Source organism: Hibiscus syriacus, unplaced genomic scaffold (assembly GCF_006381635.1).
Source record: "Hibiscus syriacus cultivar Baekdansim isolate YM2019G1 unplaced genomic scaffold, ASM638163v2 tig00110384_pilon, whole genome shotgun sequence".
Taxonomy (NCBI): Eukaryota; Viridiplantae; Streptophyta; class Magnoliopsida; order Malvales; family Malvaceae; genus Hibiscus; species Hibiscus syriacus.
This window is the reverse complement of record NW_024062715.1, coordinates 3,500,651-3,520,440: the sequence shown is the minus strand read 5'-3', so window position 1 is coordinate 3,520,440 and position 19,790 is coordinate 3,500,651. Positions and strand designations below refer to the sequence as shown.

The 19,790-nt window shown below is 32.2% G+C and overlaps 1 protein-coding gene across 1 annotated transcript; it reads left to right on the top strand.

Moving 5' to 3' along the window:
- Positions 1-6,326: 6,326 nt before the first annotated feature.
- LOC120122183 (probable calcium-binding protein CML25) lies at positions 6,327-18,652 on the top strand. Its single transcript, XM_039141397.1, has 2 exons — positions 6,327-6,902; positions 18,490-18,652. Exons 1-2 carry the CDS (start codon positions 6,346-6,348, stop codon positions 18,650-18,652), a joined length of 720 nt encoding a protein of 239 aa, XP_038997328.1. The 5' UTR covers positions 6,327-6,345.
- The last annotated feature ends 1,138 nt before the right edge of the window (positions 18,653-19,790 follow it).

Genomic DNA, 19,790 nt, shown 5'->3' with positions numbered 1-19,790 from the left:
TTTGGGATTAATTGTTTGCATACATATGTTGTTTATTTGCAGGTATATTATTCCGATTTTAGTAACATGTCTCATAAATGCCCTAGATTATCCTATAGTCATGAAAATCAACCTCAAAACCCTCCTCCAAATCCTTCTCCCAATCCTCAAGAAATAACTATCCAAAACTCGTGTTTTAATGAACCTAGTCATAGAAACCTCTATTCTAGGTACGTTAATCACTTTGAGACATACGTTGTTAGGGGTTAGCATCTTCCCTCGCTTAAGGGGATGCAACAAATGAACTTTAAGTATCTTCCAATTCTACAAGCTTGGAAATTTGACAACACTTTTAAAGTCAAACTCGTTGTCTATAACCAGCTTGTCCGTATTTTCTATTCCAATGCAGTTTGTGTCCAAAACAAATCCCGCACTGAAACTGAAAATATTTGTTCGTATCTCTTGGGCGAATATATTACTATTGATTCAGATTCTATAGCTCGTGCTTTTGATTTAGAAAATATAGGAATAGATAACGAGCGAGATTTCATGTCTTCCCCATATCAAGTCGGAAAGAGTGCTAGTGTATTAGACTATCACGAGCGATTTCTACACTTAATAATCTCTTGGTGGTTTCAACCATCTGGAGGTAAATACTCCACTTTCAGTAGTATAGATATATGGTGGATACATTTTCTGCAAAATAATAAAAGAATAAATCTCTCTCAAATCATCTTTGGAAAGCTAGTAGAAACCGTCAATAATGTACCTTCTAAAAGAGTCGAATCTTTAGTTTACGGTTATCTACATAGTAATATGTTCATAAAAGTCGATCCTAAAGTAGACCTAGATGTTGCCATCCTTTTAAGTACAAAAATAGACTTTACCTCTCTTAGAAAATCTGGATGGACTGGGGACAATACTACTTGGACACGATCAACCAAAAAGACTTCTGGTGTAAGTTCTTCACGAGCAGCTCCGGCTCCTCAACTCGATGACGTTTTACAAGATGTCGATGATCCTGTAAATCATATTCTCGACGATGAGCCTTTTAGCAAAAGTAGTGCAATGCCTCCATACTTTCAATCGCTGTTGGAGACATTGGATTTAAGATTCGCATCCATGGAGTCCCATTTTACTGCTATGGGAATTCAGTTGTCCGATCTTCAATGGGATACTCGAGCTACATTCGATACAATGAATAATAGATTCAATGCAGTGGATGATAGGCTCGACGCGCTTACTAGAGATATGGCATCTTTTAGAGCACATCGATCTGAACCCGTTCCACCATCGGATATTTGAGCTTACTCTTTCTAGTTATTCTTAGGTTGATTTCTTGTTGTGAACCTTGAATGTTATTTGATATTTTGATACTTTGGATTTGGTTGAATATTTATGTTTGTGGATTATTGATTTTATTTATAAGATTTTGCATTTCTTATTCATCATTTTGCATCATAGTATGTTTATGACCATACCCAAATACATATTGAATGTTGTTCATGTTGACTAACCTCTTTTGGCTATCTTGATCTTTACAACTATACTTATATCTTGTTTATACTATATGAGTTTTTTTGATTTAACAAAAAGGGGAGAAATATTAAAGTAAAGGGAGTAATTTTTCAAAGTAAATTTTCAAAAAAAAAAAATCTTAAAATTTCTAAAATATTTTGTTATATATAAAAAGGGAGATTTTTGAAAACATTTTGATATTTTGATATACCAAACAATTTTGGAAATTACTATTGAGCCCTAATTTCAGCAATAAAATGCATTTCTGGTACCAATACTTATAGGGTATCGATACTACTGGTAAAATATCTATAATACTGTTGAAAACATCTTGATATTTTGGATATACCAAACAATTTTAGAAATTAATTTTTATAAATTTTAAGATTATATTCAATTCAATTATTCGAATATATACAATTATTACTTAAAGTTTTAAAACGTCAATTTTTACTCCTTACTTAATGAAAATTTGAGATCTATACTGGAAATATTTTTGAAAGGATTTTTACTAAAGGTTTCGAACTTTAATCGAGTCAAAAACTCAATTTTAATATGGTAGTATCGATACTGCTAAGGCAGTATGATACCATGCTTACAGAACCTCAAAATGGTATCGATACCATGTTAATATAGTAGTACCGATACTACAGGTGTAGTACCGATACTACTCCTTTGGTTTTGACTCTGAAATTTTCGAGAATCTCAAAATGGTACCGATACTATTGTCTGGTATCAATACTACTCTACGTAGTAGTATCGATACTCCTTAAGACAGTATCGATACCGTTGTCTTTCAACGGTCAAATTTTCATATTTATTGCAGGTAGTATCGATACTATAGATATAGTACCGATACCAATAGCTTCTGAGTAGTATTTAATGCAGGAAAAATGCCCCCCAATGGCTCTATTCACTCCCACAACAACTCAAACGGTTGGAATTGATTGAGGAAGTATATGAACAAGATCCCAAGCCATTTGTGATGACAAAAAACAAGAGAGAAAGCCAAAAACTTCAAGTGTGAGCTAAATCAAGTCAACATTCTTCAATATTCTTTTTGCTTTCAAAGAAAACTTCTTGTACTTATTTGTTTTCATTTCTCAAATGTTCTTATGTGTTCTTGAATTGTGCAAACACATTCCTTGTGAGGTTTTTATAAGTTTGCAAATTTGTAATTTTTCTCTTTGAGAGAATGTCTCAAGAATTTGAGGTTTAATTCTTGATGGAGTTGTAAGGTTACACCTTATCCTCAAAGATAGATACAAATTAGTGAATTTTTGAAAATCCTTAGTGTGGATAACTAAGGTATTGGAAGTAAACTTTGGTTGATAAAGTTGAACCACTCTAAATTCTTGTGTTCATTCGCTTTAAATTTTTCCTCTTAAGCTTCCACAAAATTTTAATTGTCAATTCACCCCCTCTTGGCTATTTTATCCTTCGATTAACTCAATAAATACCCACCTCATATGATCAGATTAAGCCTGTTTAAGGCCTATAAAAGCTAAGGATTGTCCGTGAGGGATGTAAATGGCCAAAGGAGCCCATAAACACTCGTGGGAGCATGTTACAACCAGAGTAACCATAGCATGCGTAATGCGTCCAAGTATCTTCAATTGAGAACGTAGTGGGTAACTATGGATGGAGGATCATTATATCGGGTGTAAAGGGAATTAGTATAACCGAATAATTAGATTTCAAAATAGTAGAGTTGTTTACGATAAGAGCGATCGAGTGTGGGACGTATAGTTATCCCTTTAATTCGAGAGCGAATTGAGGGGAAGCGTAGTAATAACAAATATAGTATTGCTACCTAGAAGTGATCCCGGGTCAGATATCAGGATACCAGAATTACAGTAGTAAACAGTAAACATAGTAATCATCATGGAGTCATAAAACATGTAGAGATAGGGGTGTTCATTCGGTTAAAACGGTGGCCGACCGAACCGAACTACCCTTAACCGAATTAACCGAACTTTTTTTTTCTTTAACCGTTAATCGAACCGAACTTTTTTTCAAACATATTAACCGAACCGAATTAATTTCGGTTAATTCGGTTAATTTTCGAATTAACCGAATTTTTTAAAATTTTCTAATTTATATAAAAATTAAATATTTATAATTCAAAAAAAATGTATAATTAATTTTAAATAATATATAATTATAAAATAAAAATTTCAGATAAATTTTTTAATTAATTAATATTGATTTAGATTTAAAAGTTATTGGATCTTAAATTATTAATTGAATTTTAAATTGTTTGGGCTTAGCCCAAATGTTATATATAATATATTTAATATTTTTTAATTAAAAAACAGTTTACAATTAATTTAAATAATATATAATTATAAAATAAAAAATTTATATAATTTTTTTAATTAATTAATATTGATTTAGGTTTAAAAGTTATTGGATCTTAAATTATTAATTGGGTTTTAAATGGTTTGGGCTGAGCCCATATGTTATATATAATATATTTAATATTTAAAATTTAATTTCGGTTAATTCGGTTAATTCGGTTAATTCGGTTAATTAACCGAATTCGAACCGAATTAACCGTTAACCGAATTCTAAAAAATTTTTTAACCGTTAACCGACCGAACTAATTCGGTAACATAACCGAATTAACCAAACTAATTCGGTTCGGTCGGTTAACCGAATTAGTTCGGTTATTTGAACACCCCTATGTAGAGACTTCTCTAGAGCTAGAAAATGACTAAAACACCCTTAAGTAGTGAAAAACCATATCAGTACATATTATCAGTAATAACAGACTAATAAACTCTCACATAACTTTCTAGATGAGAGAACGAGTGAGATAACAGCTAGGGAGAGCAGTAAACGAGATTAGTAATAACTCAGAACAGCTACGATGTCAAAAAAACTAGCCTTGTGTGACACTCCGGAAATAGCTAGGACACCTAAGCTACTTTAGCAATAGGGAGATGGCATGTTTGTTAGAATGTCTAGGCATATATCAGTCAGTGCCAAGGCACTTCAGATGACATTTGAGCGTAAATGCCCCAAGACTCGACGGAGTAAGTTGGTGGGGTATACGTTTTCTATGTAGCTTCGGATCTCACTCTATACTATGCAAGGGGTCGGATGTACGTTTTTGATACAGTTTTGGATCTCACCCAGGCACCCAAGGGTATCTTAGGTAGGCTAGAGGGGTGTGTAAGCTCTGAGATGCAGGCCCTTAACCGCACCATGATTCCTACCTCAGCTTGTGTGTTGCATAATAGTATTAGTATTACATTCATATAATGCATAGTAGAGTCAGTGTTGCATTCAGATAATGCATAGCATAATCAGTACCACATTAGATAATGCTCAGTAGACTTAGTATTGCATTCAGTTAATGAATAGCAGAGTCAGTGTTGCATTCAGATAATACACATAAGTGTCATTATCACATTTACATAATGCGCATCAGATACAATTATTAGGGTTAGAGACCTTTTAGAGGTTAACTCTTGGCTAAGTCCTTAACAGAGGTTTTAGGGAAGTATAGGACCTCATACTTAGTGATAGAACAACTAAGCCTTGAGTAGGTAGCACTTGATCTAGATCATGCATGTACCTACAACTTAGCACATATTATCTTTCAAAATTATAAATTAAAAAATAATAATCAAATCAGACATCAATAAACAAAGTTATAACTTTAGGATTAAATTACTAAAATTTTGAATTATAGTATTAATACATGACTCATGATATCGATAACTAACCTAGTATTAGTACCTTTTACAAGCTATTGATAATAATTTAAGATGAAAAAAGCCCTTGTATCAATACCTTATGTTTAGTTATCAAATTCCTACAATAGAAATGGACATTTTGACAGTTATAACAACCTTGATTCAACCATGAACTTAATGAAACCTTCGTATACATCTAACAGACTCTAAATGTCATATGAAAGTATATTTAATACATAAAAAATATAGAATTTATCAAGTAACTTCAGCGGTTAAAATGAGTATAAGTCTATCCCTAACGAACCGCAAACGATAAAATTAACGAATTACGATCCCGTACACGTTCCATGAATCAAAGCGAACTGTGAATTAGGTAACACTGCTTCAAACTATAAGTTTTTCTCTCAAAACCGAAGTATTCTTCGGTTCTCTTAATCGCTCAGACCATAAAATTTATTGGGTTCTCTATTTCTTCTTCACTATTCCCCTTTTCTTCTCAAACTCTCTATGAAATTGATTCGTTCTAAGAGGAATGAAAGAAGAAAAGTTATAGAATTTAGACTTTTCGTGAGAAGTAGGCCTTAACGTTTCAAAAAAACCCTTCCTTTTTCCCTCTTTAATTGATTTAATAATTAAATATTCATTAATTTCAAAATTTAATTATAATATTACTTAAAGAGTCGATAAATGGATATCAGCGGTTGTCCACTATGACGGTCAACAATCCAAATCAGCATATAATGGTCCAGTTGTGATTTTCGTTAATCCTATTAACGGTTGTTAATGTGGAATGACCGATTTGTAACAAATGATAACATTAGTGACCTATTTGTGACTTTTCAAACATCAATTATGAAAATGAAAACTTACTCAAACATTAATGATTATTTGTGTAGTTTACCCTAAAAATAACTTGCCCAAAGTATATCATTTGATAAGAAATGCAAAGAAATTTGCTGATAAAAAAAAATTTTATACTGATCAATATTTTCCTGTTTGATAGGGGAAAAAAAGGAAATCCTAAAATTAATTCCATAATGATAAATTAAGATTTGCCATTCATCGGTTATATATAGATTACCATCAACCCTTTTGCTTTTCAAAATTTCTCCTCAATCTCATTCAAAGAGAGAATAAAAATCCAATGGGATTCGGGTCGATTTTCAATCGGAAAAAGAAGAAACCACCACTTACTTCATCAGCATCTCCAGCCGTTCCGCCCAATGGGTCACCCTTATTTCAATCTCCAATGCAATCTCCAACCCAAATCCAGCTCCAAGAACTCGAAGAAGTCTTCAAGAAGTTCGACGCCAACGGCGACGGCAAGATCTCGTCGTTGGAGCTGGGTTCCATCATGGGTTCCCTCGGCCAAAAACTGTCCGACGAAGAACTCCACAAGATGATCAAAGGTCGCCCCGACGGCGATGGGTTCATAGGCTTCGAGGAATTCGTGGAGCTGAATACCAAGGGGATTGATTCCAATGAGGTTTTGGAGAATCTGAAAGACGCGTTCTCGGTGTATGATCTAGACGGGAACGGTTCGATTTCGGCGGATGAACTCCATAAGGTGCTTCAAAGCCTGGGGGATGATTGCTCCATTGCTGAATGTAGGCAGATGATTAGTGGCGTCGATAACGATGGGAATGGGTTGATTGATTTCGAAGAGTTTAAGGTTATGATGATGGCTGGTACAAGGGCATGGTATGGCATGAATTCTTCTTAGCTACTTATTTTCAAACGAAAAAAATGATTGATGATTAATTTTTTGTTTTTTCCTGGATCTCTGCTTTTGGTTATATGGAATTTTTGTATATACTTTTACGTTCTTTTAAAAGAATGGTTATTATGGTGGTGGTGTTATGTTTCTTTCTCTTCATTTACATAATTATTTTTAATATTCAATATATATTATTTTAATTAATCTAGGTTGATTACATAATAATCTTTAGTTTAACGATTCTTCATCATTTAACAATGAAAGTTAAACACCCTTGCAATTTCTAGTATTCGGACCTAGACCTCTAGATAATAACTATCTCTTTGATCACTTAAGTAATTTGATTCGTATAAAAGGCGATGGTTGTAAATACGATAAATATGATAATAAGTTTTATGATAAATATGATAGGAAATAAAAACATGTATAAGAACGATAGAAGGCTGTGGTTGTAAATATGATATTTGAGTTTATAACTTATTTGATTTTGATTAAAAAAAGTTTTTATTCAATTTTGTTATTCAAGTCTATATTGAGTTGTTTGACTTAGATTGAATTTGAATATTTTGATGCAGTTAATGAATTTATTTGAATTTGGATATTGAGAATTTTTAACTTAGGGTAGCATCTAGTTTTAATGAATAATAAAGAGAAAAAAATTGAAAAAGAATAATAAAGAGAAAATAATAAGATTCTTAACTTTGAAAAAGAAAAGTCTATAAAATTTGAAGTAGATAATCACATTAATCATTTGTTTCTCTTAAAAATATTAAAGAGAAAAAATTAATTACAAAAATAAACAAGATAAGATCAAATAAGAAAGAGTTTAAAAAGCTCGATCAAACAACTCAAAATAAAATAAAATAAAAAACAAAAATATGCAAACAAACACATCATAAATACCATTAACAATGATATCACATGATAACACGTTGACAGATATTCTTACCGCAGTTTAAGTGCGACATATTTAGAACGATTGTGAGCACTTATTAATATGAAAGAATAGACAAAAATAAACATATTAAACAGTATATTATGTTATTAACAAGGTGGACATTGTTAATTTTCAATATTATTGAAAATTATTAAAACTAATAATTTGTAATTTATTTAGTTAGGGTTAGGGACGGAGCCAAGATTAAACTGAGGGGAAAAAGAATTTAAATAGTGGTTCGTTATTGAAATAGTGGCTATTATAGAGCGATAAAGATGTCATCTGAAATCGTTATTGTTCAATCACGATGCCCTAATAACATCCGCTATTGTCATAATCGTGATGAACACAACACAACCAAAAAGGTTATCATATCCGTAATTGAAATTCTTGGGATAATTTGTTTAATTTTAAAATAAATATGATATTAAAAAGTAATTAAATCATAAAAAATTAAGAGATTGAGGGTTTAATTCTACTAAATTTAAAATTTAAATCTCTTAAAAAATAATTAAATCACATGAATTTTGGGCCAAAACTTAATTCGATTAATTTTAAAACTGAAAGTATCCCAAAATTAATTATACCAAGAAATTTTTGGGGGAGGGGAAGGACTTAATTTTAATAGTTTTAAAATGTGCATTGGCCTAAAATATAGTTATCCCGTCTCTGGTTAGGGCTTTTTTTTCTTCTTTAAAAATACCTATTAATATACAATGGTTTTGGCAAACTGATCAGAGACGAATGGATTTATTATTATTTTATCTGTTGCCGAATGATGAAGAAGAATGGAAAAGAAAAATGAAAATTAAGGCTATAGGTTGATAATATTTCGGTGGAGTGAAAATAAAACAATAGAAAACAAGTAAAACTTTAGTTCAGATGTCATTGGACATAGAGAGATTATAACAAATCAAACATGTTGTTCCCCATTTGAGTCAACATGTGACCCTTAGACCATTACATTATCTTGCTCAAACATGAACCTTTTTTTGGAGTTAATGTCCCCAATATAATCGGTGATGGAAGGATTGAACATTACATAGTCAGTCTCCTGTTGTTAAAGAATATAACTATTTTTTTAACCAACACCGGTAGTTACACTGCAGTAAGTATGATCTTTGTGATCATTCAATTGTAACATTAGAGAATTTTGTCAAAAAAATATATTATATGTGACAAATATTATTTTTGTTACTTTTGAAATGAGTAATTGTAACTTATTTCTATTGGTCACTCATTAAATAATAATTTTGATAATTTTAAAGTATATCACAAGTAACACTTCAATAATAGTGTTTTATTGTGATCAAAATAGGTTGTCATTATCAATTAGTCACTAATAAAATGCTCAAATTGACGTCAACTTATTTTCCGAAAAAAAAAATTGTAATTGTAAATGTAATCGCCATTTTTGTCCTCCCATACCCTGCCACCTCTGCTGCTGCTCCATGCCTCCATTCCTAGCCATGCCCTGCCATCTTCCTACTCCATGCAACACCAACAACAGCACCAGTTATCCACCAACTCAACATCATTTTTTTATTATTTGAGAGATATGTAAAAATGGGGATAAAAACCCATCAAAATATCGTTGTAAAGGAGCCCCCGAATCGAAAAAAAACAGTAGGGAGGCTCCTCTCCCCATTTTGTTCTTTCTTTTATTTTCTAATTAAAGTAGAAAACAATAGTAGAGGGATTGAGTTTATTTTTCTTTTACTTTTTCTTTGTCGTGGTTCTACGTCTCCGGTGGGGGGAGTCTAAGGGACGAGCGATGCCCATATGGGGTTTCGGTCGAGGAGTTTGAGCTAAGGTAAAAAGGGGTTTTGGTTCTTTTTGAATCGGTTCGGGCTTCACGGGTTGATTTGGCGTTGATTGAGGTGTATGACGACCAGCGATTTATGGTGGCCGACGTTTGGCCGGTGAGAAGGGCCTTGGGTTTTTGAGTGGCCAGCTGCGTGAGAGGAAGAGAGTAAAAGTGGAGAGGATGAAGCTTAGTTAATTTAGTTTTTTTTTAGAATATAATTAGGTTTGTATTAAAATTTTAGGGTTAATCACGCTATAGTCCCTTAACCTTCACCGTGTTTTTACGTCTTGGTTACTTCTTTTAGGTCAAATCACCATATAGGCCCTCTAAACGTTGTTGAGTTTTTGCATTTTAGTCACCAGGTACACTCCTTTCAGTTTCGTTGATTTCGGTACTCTACTCTCATTTTATTTTAATTTAGTCAATGTTTTATTTTGCCATTGCCATTTATTTGAAATTGATCACTGAATTTTATGTTATTACAGTTTAGTCACTAATTAGTTCTATTATATTTATTAATTTATGAATTTGATGTGATACTTTCAATTTATGCATTTTAGTTACCGTTTATTTCTGATTTGGCTACTATTCTTCCATTTTATGCATTTTGGTCATTGTTTATTTCTGTTTTGGCTACTTTTTTCTTTTAGTTCATTTTAGTCCCTACTTGTTTTGTTCCATTACTTTGTAAATATTTTATATTTTGACTGCTAATTTATGAGATTCACATTTTGGTCACGTGTGTATGCTTTTAATAGATTAGATTAGTTTACACTTTAGTGCCTAAATTTATCCTTTTTTTTATTTGGTCACTATTTCCAACTTTATTTTTCTTATATGAAATAACATGGGTTTGTTACATGTTAGATCTTGTAGTTCTTCCACTGTTTTGATTTAGCCATAGTTTTGATTTGATTTGAGAATCATGGACTGTAGTTCACTTTTATTTTAATTTATTTACTTCATTTTATTTAAAGGTTATGGTTTTTGTTTTATTATATTTTTGAGATCCATTTTCTATAAAAATTCATTACTTATTAAATTTGTAAAATACATGTATGTTTGGTACTAATATTCATCATTTTTTACTCGTATATTTTCAATAACATTTATCGTAGAATGAGCGTGAAAAGCACAACTTGATGATTCGACACGATATTTGAACGAAAATAAATTTGAAATAAATCAAGTTTATTTTTATAAATAATAATTAATTTATTTTTATTTTAATTCAAATGATGCAATGTGTGTTTCTTTAAATAATAATTTATTTTATGCAATTACCAATAATCAATTTTTATTCAATTTGTGTTTTTTATAACGTTGGGGAGGGGAACATTTCTCGTATAAAGGAGAAATAAATAGGATAGCCTTCCCGTTGGAGGATGTACAAATCCTGTGATTTCTTATCAAATTAAGGAATGTTCCCAAATAATTAATTCAAAACAAATTATTCAATGTTCAATGAAAGGATCACACTTTATATATTAATTTGAATTTACAATGTCCACCATTTACGAAAATGTATAAGTGACTAGATACCAATTTTGGGCGCGGTAGAGGTTCTTATCCTTTCCCACTCGTAATCGAATCACGAATCCTTAAAATGAATTATCGATAAGCGTAGACCAATTTTTTAGTCTTAAAAATGATTTTTTCTAAAAGACGTTTTTAGGTGTTCAGCCTACCTAACCCAAAGGTTCGATGGCGGCTCCAAATCAAAATAAACTCCAAAATTAATTTTTTCCCAAATAAGTCATAATTTAGGATTTTCTTCGAAAAATTATTCATTCGTCAAAAAACACGTTTCGACAACTTGGATGTAAGTCGCTTATACATTGTCATGGTGGTGGAAATTGTGGATTCGAGTCCATAATTAGTTTGTGATCATTTTCCTTGAACATTGATTAATTTATTATTCATTTTTATATAAATAGTTGTACTGATGTTTGACTTCATGGTTGCAACTTTATTGACTTTCTCTTTACGAAGATGATTATCTCCTTGTTGTTTTTGTCAAAGCTTTGTAAGTTCCTCCTCACACACCTCACGTGCATTTGTATGACATAAGTTCTATACCTGAGCTTCGTCCCAAATAAGTAGGAGTGAATGCTTTGCTCTCATAAGAATTTATTCTTCGTATGAGTCTTAGCAAATAACCTCTGGGGTACATATGCCTTATACCTTCATAGGGATTTATTCCTTGTATGGGTATAAGGAAGTGAATCCCTTAAAATTGAACTTTACCTGTTTAAACCTATAATGGGTTAGGATTGAAGGCTTGACAACCCAATGGGGCACCGACAATAAGGACAATTCGTGTACCTTTCCCTGTTAGAGCTGAAACCATGCATATAGTGAACCATAGACTGACCACCCTAGGTAGAGCCATACAAAACCATTGTCTGTTAGTAGGCGCTGAAATAATTGTACAAGAAGGTGGAATGACTCTAAACCTTTACATTTTGATTTAAATTCATAGAATAGATTTCTCTTTGAATGAAAGCTGGGAATTAGATACCAAGTAGTTAGGATCAATTTTCTTGAAATTAAAGCATGTCGGGTAGAAATCATGTCTGGGTATAATTTCTATTTAATAAAAGCATGCTCGGGTAGATATCATGATGAGGTAGGTGTTATATTCATCTTTGAATAGCACTTTTATCTATATCGATTATCTTACATTACTAACTCATTTATTTTCATGTTTGTGTCATTTTCTCATTTTTTACATTGCATTTCATCGACATGCCATAATGCAAAACTGTTGATCTGTAAGGGGATATTTAAGTGAACATTTTCACAATGAGAGAAAAGTTTTCAAACAAGTTGTCGCGTACACAGACATGCACTGAGAACTAAAAGAAGTTCAGAGAGTACAAGAAGGAAACTTGCTTGAAGATCATGTAACATTCGAGAATAGAAAGATGATTCATTGATCCAAGAAGTAATCTAGTATTAGAGTCTTATCTATCATCATTTCATCGCTAATCACCGATGAGTGACGCGTGACTTCAGCACCGTAGGGGCATTAACCGAGATAGGTTATAAAGCACATGACATACATAATTTTCAAGGAAGAAGCTCCGAGATGAAGCATGGACCCATTTTAGACACAACGTCTAAGCGAAAGCATGTATGTAAAATGGACTATCTTGTGATGTGAAGACCTTTTATCTCTGATAAAAATTATTATATTATATTCATCGTTGAGATCAACACTTTTTGCATCTGCATTTGCATATTTACATTCTACACTGCATTTATTTAAGCATTTTTACATGTATCATTCACAATAACATGGAATTAATTCGTGGAGGATTCGATGATAGTGGTCCTAATCACAAGTGACACCACATTAAGAATAGAAGCAATATTCGAACAATTAAAGGAAGAAACTAAAATCAGTACGAAGAGAGTATATTCAGCTGGCCCTGGGGTGAGCCTTTAGGATTATCCGAGTAAAGAGTCAATTTGAACCAATTCCAATGACCTATGAGGAATTACTTCCAACGCTGGTTGAGAATAATCTTGTAACTGCAGTTCAGTCCAAGCCAAAAAGGTCCCCATATCATGAGGGCTACGATGTTGATGCCATATGAAACTATCACATAAGAAGTTCAAGACATTCCACTGAGAACTGTAAGGCACTGAAGATCAAGGTCCAATATTTGATTGATTCAGAGGCATGGACATTCGAAGAATGATGGGGCATTCTGATGTGGATCGAGAAGTCATTGCATCTACCATGAAGCTTTCTTGCACTTGCACTAAGAGCATTGTTTTGTTTGAACTCGTTTTTGGTTTTTCTTTAATATTTGCTAAAACATTTTGTAAATTGTTTGATGATTGAACTTATGATACCTTCTAAGGATAAACAATGAAGAAAATTTTAATCTTGTAGTTATTTGAATATCGAATAAATTATAGATTTTTTTAGTTCGTCAAGAATTATAGATTTTAGACATATGACAAGATTAGACCTTTATTATCCCGTCCAAAACCAAAAATAAAACCTCCCGATTCATTACCCGTAATAACTCATGGTCACTGCCAAAAGACCAAATTTTGACATTACTTCTCTTTGGGACTTTGAAATATTGTCTTTATCTTTTTCGAGACACAAAAAGTCACACCCTTACCTTTCGTTGAGCCAATAAAGTCACACCATCATTTTCTTATACACAAAATCGACATTTTTTTACTAATAACACCTGAAGGCATTGAGTATAAGATGTTCACTTGAATATGAACCTTCCTACAAGAAGAAACAATGTGGGACATCTTGAATCAACTTCCTAAAGATGAGCATAAACAATTGAGACATGATAGAAGCAGGAAAAAAAGAAGAAAAAAGGAAATTAATTCGAAATAATTCTATCATGCACTAAATACATTGTTTTCATATGAATAAAATTAATCTTGAAAATCTATCCCCTAAGAATTCCTCTTCTGTAGAGGAGAAAATATATATCCCTTGTGTCCCCAAGGGTATAACTTTTCAGGATATATATACATTGTTTTCATATGAATAAAATGAATCCTTAAAATCTATCCCCCTAGGGATACCTCTTCTGGAATGGATATATATTTTCTCCTTTTGTGAAGGGATAATGAAATAAAAGACACATACGAGCATATTCAAACTGAGCAAGACAAGACTGAAGACAACATAACGAATTGATCCTTGATTCGATAACCCTTAAACATGTATTTGGGCATATTTATCCCATTCTTTTAGAACCGTGAGCTCTGGCCTACATTATGTGCCTTAAAAGTCTCTTTAATCATACATGAATTTCTAAACATAATATATTATCTTCAGATTTCATCCCGCCCATCATGATTAATCTTTTATTTACAAAGAATTTTCTAAAATATTTAATACATGATAGAGAAAAAATGATAAAGATGGTTCAAGATGTAAAATTTTGAATTACGTCCTGAAACCAAAGGAGGATTGGAGTTGAAAACCTAAAAAATGACTCGAATATGAAGATTGTGCAAATTTTGTATAAGAGGGGATCTCACAAATCCCTTAATAAGACATCGCACAACCCGAATGTGCTCATGAGAGCTGAGAATCAGAGAACACTTCCAGTAGACGAGAATAGAAGCTACTCCATCATATCAGTGAACATCAAAGAAATGAGAATACCAGATCTCATCCAAAGACAATAACCCGAAACATCTTATCCTTTTCTTACTTAACCCTACCTCAAAGATAGCATTAATCTTGACACTTGTCAAATAGCTATATTTTTTAAAGAATTAAAAATGTAATTAATTATTTTATATCAAATTAAATCTTGTTTTATGATTTGTCTCAATTTTGAAACCTAGAAAAGGGAAATATTTTTTCAAAATTTTTTATTAAACATTTTTCAAAACTCTTTTATTTGATCTTTTTCAAATTTTGAAAATAAAAGAAGAAAAACATTTTCAAACAATACAATCTCTCTATAGTAGATCTTGGTAGTTGACACATATCTCTCAAACACAGAAGCTCATGCTTAGAATCATTACTGGAGCAAGAAATGATAAATGTTGGGGCATTATTGAAGGCTCATATCATATAGGAATACAAGATAATTAAATTGAGAAAACATTTATTTTAAATGAGACAGAAAGGTTTGAAGACTGGTGAAGCAGAGACAGTGAAGCTTACTATATATGATTGTTTTGTCAACCATCACAACATACATTTGTATCATATTGATGATTTGTCATGCATTAATGTTAAAGCCACAAAAAAATGATAAACGCTTCATGTACTAGTAGTTACGAAGTTGAGTCAATGTTGAGTTCATAAGAGGTTTCTAAATCCCAATTGGGATGTCTTGTTCTGTCTGCTCCAATACCAAAAACGGATAATGGGAAAGTTACCTTTCCACTAAATGGGTGACAGAACTTTGAAAAATTAATGCAAAGCTTGGAGAGCTGAATTTGATGTTAGCAATTAAGCAAACACCTTCAATTTCTATTTTGATTGCCTCTATGGCTCCAACTACTATCCTTGGCATGGATGTATTGTAGGGCTTATCAGAGACGTAGATGTCCCATCGATTACTGAGGTGGCTATCTCTAGACAGTGGCTATTGATTTTTTGTCATAAAGTAGCAGCACATACATAGTCTCTAAAGCTTGAAATGATGGATTCTCTTTTCAAAGCAAGGATGAAAGCTCTATTGGATTTCTACACAAGTTCATAAAAGGGAAGCCAAAATTTATCAGGGCAAAAATTTGATGGGGCAATAAGTATTTGACATGAGTCAAGAATTGCAAGAGTACACTCTGGTGGAAAATAAAGACAACTGAATCAGGAATTGAATGAAAACTGCTCGTGCATCTATTGATAAAGAAAACATGCATCAACATAAACATACATGTCACATGAATTTGCACCTTTCCATCATACATTCATCATAACATGCAATAAAAAAACTTTGTCTCCCCTCTCGTGAGTATGCCTTTATAATCTTTTTTGAGAAACTAATTTCATATTTCTTAAGATTGTTCATCTAAGAACATCAATATAGTCTTTCTTAGGACTATTTTTCCCTGAAATCCTTATTTTAATTTTTTAAAGGCAATTTTTATCCTCTCACGAGGACATCATCTAATTTTCTTTTCTCAAGATAATTTTCTCCTCTCATGAGGAAAAATTCAAAAAGTCATTTTTATTAAAATAAAAATTAAATCAAATACATGAAATAAACTTCATCTTGGTATTCATAAAAAACATCCAAGATATTCATTCATAAATGATTCATTTTTATAGATATTTCAGGAAAGAAAAGTTTGGTGATGACTAGACGTCCTCAACATGAAGGAATAATGTCATTCACAAATTTGACATCCTGAAGTGAACGATCATATCTTCTAAAGGAAACTAAATCTCCTCAACATGTAGGAGCAGACTATCTGTCACTTTTGAGATTGTTTCTCTCGAACTAAAGTTTCATCTCGTTTGAGACATTTTTTCTTGAAACAAAATTGATCTCACATGAGATTGTTTTCCTCAAAAAAATATAGTCTCGCTCAAGACAATTTTCCCTTGAAATGAAAATTTTGAAATTGTTTCCCTCGAAAATATATTTTATCTCACCTGATACAGCTTCTTTTGAAACAAATTTCTTTCCACTCATTTATTTTCACTCAAATGTCGAGTATTTGATAGGAATTAAAAGTTAGCATAGACTTTGTTTCATAATTCCATGTTGAAGAAGAAGATTTCATTTTAAGCCAATCATTGGCAACTATGATTGGATCTCCTCAACGAGAAGGACCAATGCCATAATTAGATTTGACACCGAGTAACGATTAGCTCTCCTCAACATGAAGGAGCAATGTCATTTTCAAAGTCAAACAATCTTTACACAATTAGACTTCCTCATCAAGAAGGAACAAAATTGTCTTCAAATTCACAATCCTTCAAGAACGACTAGTTTTCCTCACTAAGAAGGAACCATGTCAAATCAAACCGTCAAAGTACGACTAGATATCCTCAACATGAAGGAACAATGTCATCCACCAACCAGATCTCTTCAACGTGAAGGAGCAGTGTCATTCTTAGACAATTAGACTTCCTCAATGCGAAGGAACCATGTTGTTTCCAAATTATCCAAATAAGTCTAGACGGCCTCAATGCGAAGAACAAGGTTGTCCACCGACCAATTCTCCTAAATAAGAAGGAGCAGTGTCATCCTCAAACATTCATACTTCCTCAACGCGAAAGAACCATGTTATCTTCAAGTTTTCCAGATTGACCTAACTTTCTTAATAAGAAGGAACAATGTCATATAAAAGCTGCTAGAACTCTCCAACATGGATGAGTAGTGTTGTCTTAAACACCAGATTATCTCCAGAATGACTAGACTTCCTCAAAAAAAGGTACAACATCATCTAAAAGCGGCCAAAACTCTTAAACATGGATGAACAGTGTCATCTTCAACACTAAATTATCTTCAGATTGACCTGATTTCCTCAACGAGAAGGAACAACATCATCTTCAGCAAATAATTTCCCTAAAAGTGGCCAGATATGTTCAACGTGAATGAGCAGTTTCGTTTTCAACATCAAAATTACCTTAAAAAAAGAATGTCATCAACAAACAACAATTACTCGAAGAAAAGGGGGCTCGATCGAAGAAAGAGAAGAACTTGTCCGAACAGAAAAGTGAAAAGTTCATAAGAAGAAGAACTTGTAGCTTGGGAATTTAAGCAGTTCAAGCAAAAAACGGTGCTTTAAATCTTTCCTTCATTCCTCTTTTATAGCATCGAATAAAGAGGACAGTTGTAATCACTATTTTTGTCCTCCCATGCCATGCCACCTGTGATGCTGCCTCATCCCTCCATTCCTAACCATGCCCTGCCATCTGCTTACTCCACGCAAGTTCAACATCAGCACCAGTCAGCCACCAACTCAGCATCATTTTTTATTATTTGAGATATATGCAAAAATATGGATAAAAACATATCAAACTCATTGTAAAGGATCCCCTGAATAAAAAAAATAGTGTAGAGAGGCTCCTCTCCCAGCTTTTTTTCAAGAAATCAATACAACAAAACAAAAACCCATTTCCAAGGTTTCCTTTCCTTTTGAATGTGTTTTTTTCTTTCTTTTATTTTCTAATTAAAGTAGAAAAGAAAGCAGCAGTTGAGGGATTGATTTTTTTTACTTTTGCTTTGTTGTGGTTTTGCGTCGCCTGTGGGGAGTCATTGTTTGTTTAGGTCAGTTTAGCATCTCGACCACCGTGGATGTGGTCGGAGGGACGAACGATGCCTATATAAAGCATTTGGGATTCAGCTGAGGAGTTTGGGCTAAGGTTAAAGGAGGTTTTGAATATTTTTAAGTCGGTTCAGGCTTCACGCGTTGATTTGATTTTGGTTGGGCTGTGTGAGGACCATCAGTTTATGGTGGTCGGCGTTTGGCCAGTGAGAATGACCTTGGGTTTTTTAGTGGTCAACTGCGTGAGAGGAAGTGAGTAAAAGGGGAAAGGGCGAGGCTTAGTTAATTTAGTTATTTTAAAATTTAATTAGGTTTATATTAAAATTTTAAGGTTAATCACGCTATAGTCTATTAACCTTCACTGTGTTTTTATGTCTTGGTCACTAGTTTTAGGGTCAAATCACCATATAGGTCTCCTAAACTTTGTCGAGTTTTTGCATTTTAGTCACCAAGTACACTGCTTTCATTTTCGTTGATTTTGGTATTCTACTCTCATTTTATTATAATTTAGTCATTGTTATTTTGTCATTTATTTGAAATTGATCACTAAATTTTATGTTATTACAGTTTAGTCACTAACTAGTTCTATTATCTTTATTCATTTATGAATTTGACTGATACTTTCAACTTATGCATTTTAGTCACCGTTTATATCTGATTTAGCTCTTGTTCTTACATTTCATGCATTTTGGTCACTGTTTATTTCTGTTTTAGCTACTATTTTTTATTTTAGTTCATTTTAGTCCTTAGTTGTTCTTTTCCATTACTTTGTTAATATTTTAGATTTTGACTGCTAATTTATGAGATTCACATTTTGGTCATGTTTGTATGCTTTCATTAGATTTGATTAGTTTACACTTTAGTGCCTAAATTTATCCCTTTTTTTGCTTTGGTCATTATTTCCAGTTTTATTATTTTTATATGAAATAACATGGGTTTATTGCATGTTAGCTCTTGTTGTTCTTCCACTGTTTTGATTTAGCCATAGTTTTGATTTGTGAATCATGGATTGTAGTTCACTTTCATTTTAATTTATTTACTTCACTTTATTTAAATGTCAAGGTTTCTTTTTTATTATATTTGTGAGATCCATTTTCTCTAAAAAAAATCATTATTTATTAAATTTGTAAAATACATGTATGCTCGATACTAATATTCATCTTTTTTTAGTCATATATTTTCAATAACATTTATCGTAGAATGGGTATGAAAAGCAAAACTTGATTGAAGTGGTGCAATTTGATACGATATTCGAACAAAAATGAATTTGAAATAAATCGAGTTTATTTATATTAATAATGATTAATTCATTTTTATTTTAATTCAAATTATGAAATGCATGTTTCTTTAAATTACAATTTTTTTATGAAATTACCAATAGTCAATTTATATTCGATT

What these genes read in the sequence shown, in the direction of transcription:
- LOC120122183 (XM_039141397.1), top strand. Translation starts at nt 6,346, where the DNA reads ATGGGATTCGGGTCGATTTTCAATCGGAAAAAGAAGAAACCACCACTT. An exon ending in ATGGCTGGTACAAGGGCATG is followed by an intron (nt 6,903 to 18,489) that starts GTATGGCATGAA and finishes GTTTGGGCTAAG; the next exon opens with GTTAAAGGAGGTTTTGAATA.